Source organism: Panulirus ornatus, chromosome 7 (genome assembly GCF_036320965.1).
Source record: "Panulirus ornatus isolate Po-2019 chromosome 7, ASM3632096v1, whole genome shotgun sequence".
Classification (NCBI taxonomy): Eukaryota; Metazoa; Arthropoda; class Malacostraca; order Decapoda; family Palinuridae; genus Panulirus; species Panulirus ornatus.
The window spans coordinates 32,291,875-32,304,273 of record NC_092230.1 but is presented as its reverse complement, the minus strand read 5'-3'; the positions used below and the strand labels follow the sequence as shown (position 1 = coordinate 32,304,273).

The following is a 12,399-nucleotide window of genomic DNA, read 5'->3' as shown; positions in this document are numbered from 1 at the left end:
AAGAAGAGAAGAGTATATGACTATACTGGGTATTTTTTCCATTACTATTTTATCTTAACATACTTAACCGCCATCTCCCGCATTAGCGAGGTAGCACAAGAAAACAGACAAGGAATGGCCCAACCCATCCACATACACATGTATATGCATAAACACCCTCACACGCACATATATATACACAGACATATATACACATGTACCTATCCATACTTGCTGCCTTCATCCATTCCTGTCACCACCCCACCACAAGAAATAGCTCCCCCCTCTCCTCCTCCTTCCCCAGAGAGGCAGCGCCAGAAACGGAGAAAAAAGGCCACATTCGTTCACACTCAGTCTCTAGATGTCATGTGTAATGTACCAAAACCACAGCATCCTTTCTACATCCAGGCACCACAGACCTTTCCATGGTTTACCCCAGATGCTTCACATGCCCTGTTCAATCCATTGACAGCACGTTGACCCCAGTATACCACGTCATTCCATTTCACTCTATTCCTTGCATGCCTTTCACCCTCCTGTATGTTCAGGGCCCAGTCGCTCAAAATCTTTTTCACTCCATCCTTCCATCTCCAATTTGGTCTCCTGCTTCTCCTCCTTCCCTCCACCTCTGACATATATATCCTCTTTGTCAATCTTTCCTCACTCATTCTCTCTGTGTCCAAACCATTTATTTGTTTTTTGCATGGACTTAACTTTACAGAAAGTTTACACATTGAGAGGGTTAAGCAAGTGGATAATACTAATATCCTGAATTATACACTAATATCTTTGGGAAACATGGTTTGTAAAATATAAAAAAAGATGATCCAACAACAAAAAGGATTATTATTTGCAAAAGGAGACACAATCTGTAAGAAGCAGCACAGGCTTGAAGGAAATAGATCTTATGTACAAATCCTCTAGACTTCAGTAACAGAATGAACACTGAATAGTTTGTGCATTCTTGGACTATGAAAAGGTATTTGAAACTGTCCCAAAATTGGGGATAGTAAAGATACTGGTTATCCAAGCTGACATTAGTAACAAACTCCTCTGGTGGATCAAAAACTATCCCAGAGGAGCCTTTTCTGATGAGGTTGGAATACAAAGCTCAGATTTTGGGCTGCAATTATTCCTGATTTATGTAAATGTATCATTAGAAGGATTTAAATCAAGCCCCCCCCCCCCAAGTAATAAACTTAATGAAGATGCTGAAGTTGTTACTAAAACAAAAAGTTCCTAGGATGTTAACCTAAACAGAAACTTGGACAGGCTCCAGAGTTGATCAGGTACATATCTGATGAAGTTTACCGTAAACCAAGAAAATGCAGCATGATAAAGATGGGTAATAGTAATAGAGAGGTCTGGCAATTATGAATATCATGCAGAAGACAAACAATAGGGATCTGTGTGAAAAGGGAACTATAAATATATGAGCATCAGCCCATTAGAATGCCACATTTGGAGAATTGCTGTGGAGACAAGTCATCTCTTGACCAATATTAAAACTGTGTTAAGTGCATGGATTAAGTAATGTTCACTAAAATACTTACATCATAGGCTATGCTTCTCATGTTTCATTACCCCTTTTAGAGAAAGCTTAGTTAAATCTGAATAAGCAGTTCCAGCAGGGGCAAAAAAAGATGGTACATTAATCAAGGGAGCTAAGTTACCTGGAGACATTAATATCCCATGCCCATAAATCTGCATAGAGTGAAAAGAAGAAAGTTGGGGAGAAAAGGTTATCTCAAAGGTCTACAGGGTCAGATCTATGGAATGAAATTAATGATCTGCCAGATAAGTTTAAGCTATAATAAATGACAAGATTTAGTGTGAAAATATAAATAAAAAAAGGATTACGGTACACGAAGTGTTAGAAAAAGTAAGACATAAAACATTCTCAATGAATTTTGGGAATTTTTTTATGACTATTTATTTTGGCATGGTATGTACAGTATTTAAAAAACACAAAAAACTATGAGCACAATGTTTTGCTGATTCAAACAGTCTATGAAGAGAAATTTCTGAACTGATGAATATACAGATGAAATGGTTTTTCTACATGAATTTAGTGCAGAAAATATAGAAACTAACATACTAAATTTTAAAAGCAATACGTGATTAAGATAAAAAGGCACCCATAATTAAGAAAGACACACATAACATATGACAAAACCATTGCAAAGCTGGGTTCCCCAAACTTAACAGGCTCCCAAAAGGCAAGAAATTAAGTTCCTGCCTTCCGCTAGCCTGTGAGGTTGGATTTGGAATCCTAGTTCTGTAAAATAAGTTCCCATGAAGGGGATACAAATGTAAGCACTTGATCCAACCTATCTGCGACCCTGGCTATCTAATTGTAACACACCCTTATGTTTATCGAAAATGTGGAAATACCCTGTTCGCCCTAATCTTGAACTCTTGTATGATTAGTTCACTAGTAACAATCATGGCTTACCAGTTCTGTGGTATCTGTAATATTTCAACTGTGTATTTTCAGCCAAATGGCTCTCTGCATCCATTAAACCACTACTATTTCATTTATGTATTTATTTATTCATCATTTATTTATTCATTTATTTTGTTACAATGAACTCAGTTTAAGATCACTTGAGCTCAGCTTCATATTTTGGGAAGTAATTAGCAATAATCCTCAGGCTTTACAATAACAGCACTGTCTTGTATCAATGATGAAAAGCAACTACACTTACCTTTGATAAAAAGCTCCCTTCACTTGCAATAATTAGCTTTTGCTGACCTTCCTGTAAACCTGTAGTCCCCTGTGCATTATCACTCGAGACTGTTGTTCTTTGATCAGATTCCATCCTACTTTCTTTTGGTAATTTTACCATCTCGCTTTTCTTCTCAAACTGCCGTTTTCTGCGCTCTGATCGAGCTGATGGTGGTAAGGCAAAGGGGTCCGAGTCTGAAGAAGGCTTGTCAGCATCAAAGTCTGTATTGTTTCCTTCTGTTAAACCAGAACTCTGAAAATATTTATAAAAATATACATCCCTTCTTTCTCTTTACAGCATCAGAGCATTAAACATAGCATAAAGTCACCCTAAGGGAGCAGGATGTCCTTAACCTCCTGCCAGGAAGCAGGGTTGAGGTTAGGAAACCCACTTCTGCAAAAATGGCTCATTCATACGTGTATTTGATCCACTCCATGTCAATGAGAATATAGTTAACTATGTACAACAGATGGAATTTCATTCAATCATACATCCCTTTCAACAGCTTATTACTTCAGCCTGTTACATGATTTCACAGCTAAAATCATTCAACCTACAAGTGACATACTGCATTAAATATGATTCGCAAGAAAGCAAAATTGTATTTGGGTTCATAATCAGTTCTGGTGATACTGGATAAACTTGAGTGAAAAGTCATCTTTGAAGAGGCTGCATCATCACCAGCTGGCAAAAGAGGAGAGTACTGTCTCATTAAGGAACTTTTTATTCTAAAACAGTTCATCTATTCCTTACCTGACTATGGTACAGCCTCAAAGGCCTTGGTGTTATATATAAAAATAATAGTAGAAGAGAGGAAAGTGATTGGTTCTCAGTGAATGTAGGTTTGCAGCAGGGGTGTGTGATGTCTCCATGGTTGTTTAATTTGTTTATGGATGGGGTTGTTAGGGAGGTGAATGCAAGAGTTTTGGAAAGAGGGGCAAGTATGAAGTCTGTTGTGAATGAGAGAGCTTGGGAAGTGAGTCACTTGTTGTTCGCTGATGATACAGCGCTGGTGGCTGATTCACGTGAGAAACTGCAGAAGCTGGTGACTGAGTTTGGTAAAGTGTGTGAAAGAAGAAAGTTAAGAGTAAATGTGAATAAGAGCAAGGTTATTAGGTACAGTAGGGTTCAGGGTCAAGTCAATTGGGAGGTAAGTTTGAATGGAGAAAAACTGGAGGAAGTAAAGTGTTTTAGATATCTGGGAGCGGATCTGGCAGCGGATGGAACCATGGAAGCAGAAGTGAATCATAGGGTGGGGGAGGGGGCGAAAATCCTGGGAGCCTTGAAGAATGTGTGGAAGTCAAGAACATTATCTTGGAAAGTAAAAATGGGTATGTTCGAGGGAATAGTGGTTCCAACAATGTTGTATGGTTGCGAGGCGTGGGCTATGGATAGAGTTGTGCGCAGGAGGGTGGATGTGCTGGAAATGAGATGTTTGAGGACAATGTGTGGTGTGAGGTGGTTTGATCGAGTAAGTAATGTAAGGGTAAGAGAGATGTGTAGAAATAAAAAGAGCGTGGTTGAGAGAGCAGAAGAGGGTGTTTTGAAATGGTTTGGGCACATGGAGAGAATGAGTGAGAAAAGATTGACCAAGAGGATATATGTGTCGGAGGTGGAGGGAACGAGGAGAAGTGGGAGACCAAATTGGAGGTGGAAAGATGGAGTGAAAAAGATTTTGTGTGATCGGGGCCTGGACATGCAGGAGGGTGAAAGGAGGGCAAGGAATAGAGTGAATTGGATCGATGTGGTATACCAGGGTTGACGTGCTGTCAGTGGATTGAATCAGGGCATGTGAAGCGTCTGGGGTAAATCATGGAAAGTTGTCTGGGGCCTGGATGTGGAAAGGGAGCTGTGGTTTCGGGCATTATTGCATGACAGCTAGAGACTGAGTGTGAACGAATGGGGCCTTTGTTGTCTTTTCCTAGTGCTACCTCGCACACTCGAGGGGGGAGGGGGATGGTATTCCATGTGTGGCGAGGTGGCGATGGGAACGAATAAAGGCAGACAGTGTGAATTGTGTGCATGGGTATATATGTACGTGTCTGTGTGTGTATATATATGTGTACATTGAGATGTATAGGTATGTATATTTGCGTGTGTGGACGTGTATGTATATACATTGTGTATGGGGGTGGGTTGGGCCATTTCTTTCGTCTGTTTCCTTGCGCTACCTCGCAAACGCGGGAGACAGCGACAAAGCAAAATAAATAAATAAATAAATAGTAATAATAATATTTATTCTATTTTATTTATTATGCTTTGTCGCTGTCTCCCGCGTTAGCGAGGTAGCGCAAGGAAACAGACGAGGGAATGGCCCAACCCACCCACATACACATGTATATACATACACGCCCACATACGCAAATATACATACCTATACATCTTAACATATACATATATAAATACACACAGACATATACATATATACACATGTACATAATTCATACTGTCAACCTTTATTCATTCCCATCGCCACCCCGCCACACATGAAATAACAACCCCCTCCCCCTCATGTGCGCAAGGTAGCGCTAAGAAAAGACAACAAAGGCCACATTCGTTCACACTCAAGTCTCTAGCTGTCATGTAATAATGCACCAAAATCACAGCTCCCTTTCCACATCCAGGCCCCACAGAACTTTCCATGGTTTACCCCAGACGCTTCACATGCCCTGGTTCAATCCACTGACAGCACATCGACCCCGGTATACCACATCGTTCCAATTCACTCTATTTCTTGCATGCCTTTCACCTTCCTGCATGTTCAGGCCCCGATCACTAAAAATCTTTTTCACTCCATCCTTCCACCTCCAATATGGTCTCCCACTTCTCCTCGTTCCCTCCTCCTCTGACACATATATCCTCTTGGTCATTCTTTCCTCACTCATTCTCTCCATGTGACCAAACCATTTCAAAACACCCTCTTCTGCTCTCTCAACCACACTCTTTTTTATTACCACCCATCTCTCATACCCTATTATTACTTAATCGAACCCCCTCACACCGAATATTGTCCTCAAACATCTCATTTCCTGCACATCCACCCTCCTGCGCACAACTCTATCCATAGCCCACACCTTGCAACCATACAACATTGTTGGAACCACTATTCTTTCAAACATACCCATTTATGCTTTCCGAGATAATGTTTTTGACTTCCACACATTCTTCAACGCTCCCAGAACTTTCACCCCCTCCCCTACCCTATGATTCACTTCCGCTTCCATGGTTCCATCTGCTGCCAAATCCACTCCCAGATATCTAAAACACTTCACTTCCTCCAGTTTTTCTCCATTCAAACTTATCTCCCAATTGACTTGTTCCTCAACCCTACTGCACCTAATAACCTTGCTCTTATTCACATTCACTCTCAGCTTTCTTCTTTCACACACTTTACCAAACTCAGTCACCAGCTTCTGCAGTTTCTCACACGAATCAGCTACCAGCGCTGTATCATCAGCGAACAACAACTGACTCACTTCCCAAGCTCTCTCATCCACAACGGACTAATAATAATCAATGCCATCCAACACACCACAAATGTAACTGTGAAATAACTCAGTACATTTAAACTACTCAAATACTTGACAGATTCAATGCAAAATTGATAATGGAAACAATATTAAGCATATGATAACATTAAGCATTACACATGACAGCTCATATATGGATGTGAGCGTATGTGGCCATTCTTCATCTTTTTCCTGGCGCTACCTCCCTGTCACAGGGAGTAGTGATTGGATGTGGGAAAGAAGAGGATGTGTATGTTACTATTTCTTTTCCTTCATGCATTTGTTCTGTTTCCTGTGGGAAATGGATGACAGCGAGCAAGTACGAATATGTGGTTTCGGTGCATTACACAGGACAGCTTGAGACTGAGTGTGAGCGAACGTGGCATTTGTCTTTTCCTGGTGCTACCTCACTGAAGTGGAGGTAGTGATGCTGTTTCCTATGGGGTAGGGTGGTGCCAGGAATGGATGAAGGCAAGCAAGTGTGAATATGTACGTGTGAAGGTTCTGGGAGCGATGAAGAATGTGTGGAAGGAGAGAACCTTATCTCGGAAAGCAAAAATGGGTATGTTTGAAGGAAAGGTAGTTCCAACAATGTTATATGTTTGTGAGGGTTTTACGGAAGAGGGTGGGTATGTTGAAAACGAAATGTTTGAGGACAGTATGTGGTTTAATCAAGTAAGTAATGAAAGGGTAAGGGTGATGTGTGGAAATAAAAAGTGCGTGGTAGAGAGAGCAGAGGAGGATGGGTTGAAATGGTTAGGATACATGGAGAGAATGAGTGAGGAAAGATTGACAAAGAGGATATATGCATCAGAGGTGAAGGGAACAAGGAGAAGTGGGAGACCAAATTGAAGATGGATTTTAAACAATCGGGGCCTGGACATGCAGGAGGGTGAAAGGAGGGCAAGGAATAGAGTGAATTGGATCGATGTGGTATACCAGGGTTGACGTGCTGTCAGTGGATTGAATCAGGGCATGTGAAGCGTCTGGGGTAAACCATGGAAAGTTGTGTGGGGCCTGGATGTGGAAAGGGAGCTGTGGTTTCGGGCATTATTGCATGACAGCTAGAGACTGAGTGTGAACGAATGGGGCCTTTGTTGTCTTTTCCTAGTGCTACCTCGCACACTCGAGGGGGGAGGGGGATGGTATTCCATGTGTGGCGAGGTGGCGATGGGAACGAATAAAGGCAGACAGTGTGAATTGTGTGCATGGGTATATATGTACGTGTCTGTGTGTGTATATATATGTGTACATTGAGATGTATAGGTATGTATATTTGCGTGTGTGGACGTGTATGTATATACATTGTGTATGGGGGTGGGTTGGGCCATTTCTTTCGTCTGTTTCCTTGCGCTACCTCGCAAACGCGGGAGACAGCGACAAAGCAAAATAAATAAATAAATAAATAGTAATAATAATATTTATTCTATTTTATTTATTATGCTTTGTCGCTGTCTCCCGCGTTAGCGAGGTAGCACAAGGAAACAGACGAGGGAATGGCCCAACCCACCCACATACACATGTATATACATACACGCCCACACACGCAAATATACATACCTATACATCTTAACATATACATATATAAATACACACAGACATATACATATATACACATGTACATAATTCATACTGTCAACCTTTATTCATTCCCATCGCCACCCCGCCACACATGAAATAACAACCCCCTCCCCCTCATGTGCGCAAGGTAGCGCTAAGAAAAGACAACAAAGGCCACATTCGTTCACACTCAAGTCTCTAGCTGTCATGTAATAATGCACCAAAATCACAGCTCCCTTTCCACATCCAGGCCCCACAGAACTTTCCATGGTTTACCCCAGACGCTTCACATGCCCTGGTTCAATCCACTGACAGCACATCGACCCCGGTATACCACATCGTTCCAATTCACTCTATTTCTTGCATGCCTTTCACCTTCCTGCATGTTCAGGCCCCGATCACTAAAAATCTTTTTCACTCCATCCTTCCACCTCCAATATGGTCTCCCACTTCTCCTCGTTCCCTCCTCCTCTGACACATATATCCTCTTGGTCATTCTTTCCTCACTCATTCTCTCCATGTGACCAAACCATTTCAAAACACCCTCTTCTGCTCTCTCAACCACACTCTTTTTTATTACCACCCATCTCTCATACCCTATTATTACTTAATCGAACCCCCTCACACCGAATATTGTCCTCAAACATCTCATTTCCTGCACATCCACCCTCCTGCGCACAACTCTATCCATAGCCCACACCTTGCAACCATACAACATTGTTGGAACCACTATTCTTTCAAACATACCCATTTATGCTTTCCGAGATAATGTTTTTGACTTCCACACATTCTTCAACGCTCCCAGAACTTTCACCCCCTCCCCTACCCTATGATTCACTTCCGCTTCCATGGTTCCATCTGCTGCCAAATCCACTCCCAGATATCTAAAACACTTCACTTCCTCCAGTTTTTCTCCATTCAAACTTATCTCCCAATTGACTTGTTCCCCAACCCTACTGCACCTAATAACCTTGCTCTTATTCACATTCACTCTCAGCTTTCTTCTTTCACACACTTTACCAAACTCAGTCACCAGCTTCTGCAGTTTCTCACACGAATCAGCTACCAGCGCTGTATCATCAGCGAACAACAACTGACTCACTTCCCAAGCTCTCTCATCCACAACGGACTAATAATAATCAATGCCATCCAACACACCACAAATGTAACTGTGAAATAACTCAGTACATTTAAACTACTCAAATACTTGACAGATTCAATGCAAAATTGATAATGGAAACAATATTAAGCATATGATAACATTAAGCATTACACATGACAGCTCATATATGGATGTGAGCGTATGTGGCCATTCTTCATCTTTTTCCTGGCGCTACCTCCCTGTCACAGGGAGTAGTGATTGGATGTGGGAAAGAAGAGGATGTGTATGTTACTATTTCTTTTCCTTCATGCATTTGTTCTGTTTCCTGTGGGGAAATGGATGACAGCGAGCAAGTACGAATATGTGGTTTCGGTGCATTACACAGGACAGCTTGAGACTGAGTGTGAGCGAACGTGGCATTTGTCTTTTCCTGGTGCTACCTCACTGAAGTGGAGGTAGTGATGCTGTTTCCTATGGGGTAGGGTGGTGCCAGGAATGGATGAAGGCAAGCAAGTGTGAATATGTACGTGTGAAGGTTCTGGGAGCGATGAAGAATGTGTGGAAGGAGAGAACCTTATCTCGGAAAGCAAAAATGGGTATGTTTGAAGGAAAGGTAGTTCCAACAATGTTATATGTTTGTGAGGGTTTTACGGAAGAGGGTGGGTATGTTGAAAACGAAATGTTTGAGGACAGTATGTGGTTTAATCAAGTAAGTAATGAAAGGGTAAGGGTGATGTGTGGAAATAAAAAGTGCGTGGTAGAGAGAGCAGAGGAGGATGGGTTGAAATGGTTAGGATACATGGAGAGAATGAGTGAGGAAAGATTGACAAAGAGGATATATGCATCAGAGGTGAAGGGAACAAGGAGAAGTGGGAGACCAAATTGAAGATGGATTTTAAACAATCGGGGCCTGAACATACAGGAGGGTGAGAGGCGTGCAAGGAATAGACTGAATTGAAACAATGTAGTATACCAGAGTCAACATGCTGTCAGTGGATTGAACCAGGACATGTGAAGCATCTGGGGTAAACCATGGAAAGTTTTGTGGGGCCTGGATGTGGAAAGGGAGTTGTGGTTTCAGTGCATTACACACGACAGCTAGAGACTGAGTGTGAACAAATGTAGCCTTTGTTGTCTTTTCCTAGCGCTGCCGCGCGTGTAGGGAGGCAATGGGAATGGATGAAGGCAGCAAGTATGAATATGTGCATGTGTATATATGTATATGTCTGTGTATGTATACACTGAAATGTATAGGTATGTATATGCGCGTGTGTGGGCATTTATGTACATACATGTGTATGCGGGTGGGTTGGGCCATTCTTTCATCTGTTTCCTTGTGCTACCTCGCTAACACAGGAGACGGCACTTAAGAATAATGAAAGAATATAAATCTTTTTTTAGGCATATTCACCAATTCCCGCATTAGCGAGGTAGTGTTTAGAAAAGAAGACTGAGCCTAAGAGGGAAAATCCTCACTTGCCCCCTTCTCTGTCAAGTGCAGCTATAGCAACACACTATTAAATTTTGAACCTGAGGTGTTGACACAAAGAAAACGGTGAAACTGATGCTAGATAATGAGTCAATTGTATTTAAGTGTCTCAAAGGAATTAAGTGAGCTAGAAAGTAAGAAAGAAACAGAGAAAAGTGGAACAGATGACAATGATAGCTCTGAAACTGACGATCCAGACACTACACACACACACACACACATGAAAACAGACACAGGTGATCCGCTGTTAATGGCTTTCCATGCAATATCAAAAATTGAAATGTATACATATGCATGTCAAGAAAAAATTTTTGTCAAACTAAGACTTTGGAGAGAGTAAATAAACAAAATAAATCACTCATCATCACAGGTCCTCCCCAAGTTACCAGGAAAATGAAATAGTGTACTGTATTCATTTAATGATTTACACCCTTTTTTTTTTTTTTTTTTTAAACAACTATACTTCTGTACAGTCACTCATTCTATATAACACAAAATCTTACTACAGTTGGAGAAAGAATCGAAAATGAGAAAATTTTGCTTTATTACAAAACAACATATCTAATGGGTAGGGTTAATTTAGGTATCTAAGTCAGCCATAATGGGTAAAAAATGGGCCAGATCTTACCTGATCATTTGCTCTCCTTTGGCCTCTTACTGCAGAAGTTGGAAGAGCAAAGCGGCTCTCCTCTTCTTGCTCCTGCTTAATTTTAGATCCTGAATTTTTGTGTCTTTGATCCACCTGACCAAGAGTGCTGGCAGTGCCACTAATTCTTTCAGCTTTGATGGATCTCGTGTTCATATTTTCTGTTCTTGTCTTTTTACTATCATGCCACAGTGTTGTGTCTTCATCACTCACCACTTCCATCGGCTCCTCTCTTCTTCTTTTCCCTCGATGACAATCCAACACCTCTAAAATTCTATCATCCTCCTCATGGGAACCTGGCTCCCTTTTGACAGGAGCAAAGGGTTGGGTTAGAACATCATCATCTCTCAGTGTTTCAGTCTTCAGACTAGGAAGAGTGTAAGGTTCAAATGGGATGGATCGTCCCACTGTTTGATCAGTGGATTGATCTGAACTCACACTGGTAGAGACTGAAGTGCCATTCACAACTTCCCTATCCACTACGCTTACTGGTTTACTGGGATGTACATCAACTGTTGTTCCTGGAAATGCAGTGTTTTCTTTGTGGGTGCTCCTGACCTGTGGTTTAAACTCTGAACCTGATAGCTGAGAGTCATCACACTCTTCCTGCAGGAAAAATGTCCATATGTATATAACTGCAGCACTTCATTCATAATATCTCCCTATTTTCTAGTTCTTCACTCTATTAACTCTCTAAACTTACACCAGCTTCGCAGAATCCCTGTCACAAACTCTTATCTACAAAACATCTTTCTATTACAGATTCATGTTTGCCTAACACATAACTGTTTGTCTTGAACTACAACTTTTTCAATGACTCAACTTGTAATGCCAAATCTTTCTCTGATTTCCCCATTCTTCCCTCTCTGTGCTCTCAGAACTTGATACCCATTACTCTAAAAATCAATTGTAGTTATTTGGATCTACTATAATCCTTTTCAAGAGGTAAGTTTGATTTATCCTTTAACAGCAAGGAAGAAATGAGAAATTTTTCTATCAGATCTTCAAAAATTCAGGCTGTTCTAGGATTATACCAACCTCCATAGACTTGAAGGAACTACTAAGCTGGTCAGATACATGGTTGATGAGGTTCAACCCACCATATGAAAAAAAAAAAAAAAAAAAGAGACAGACAAAGGAGGCATAGATATCATGAGGAAAGAGATTACATAATTTTATGCAAAAGGGACTTGGGGGATCAAAAAAGTACCCAACCTATTACCATAACACTACATTGGAAGAACTGTGGGAGACATTGTTTTTATTGTTTAATAAAAATGTACTTGAGTAAATAACTACAAAAGAAACTACATGAATCTCTGTAAAAGGGTCTTGGGGAACCAACCCATTACCAAAACACTGCACAAGAAGAATTAAGACAACAC

The 12,399-nt window shown here is 41.0% G+C and overlaps 1 protein-coding gene across 1 annotated transcript in view; it reads right to left on the bottom strand.

Annotated features, from left to right (window-relative positions):
* The window catches only part of nbs (nibrin), a 73,471-nt gene that overhangs the window by 13,738 nt on the left and 47,334 nt on the right, over positions 1-12,399 (bottom strand). Inside the window, exons 11-12 of the mRNA XM_071663043.1 lie at positions 10,997-11,620; positions 2,688-2,960 (exon numbers count right to left, since the gene is read on the bottom strand). Coding sequence (XP_071519144.1) covers positions 2,688-2,960; positions 10,997-11,620 — 897 coding nt within the window. The remainder of the gene's footprint in view (positions 1-2,687; positions 2,961-10,996; positions 11,621-12,399) is intronic.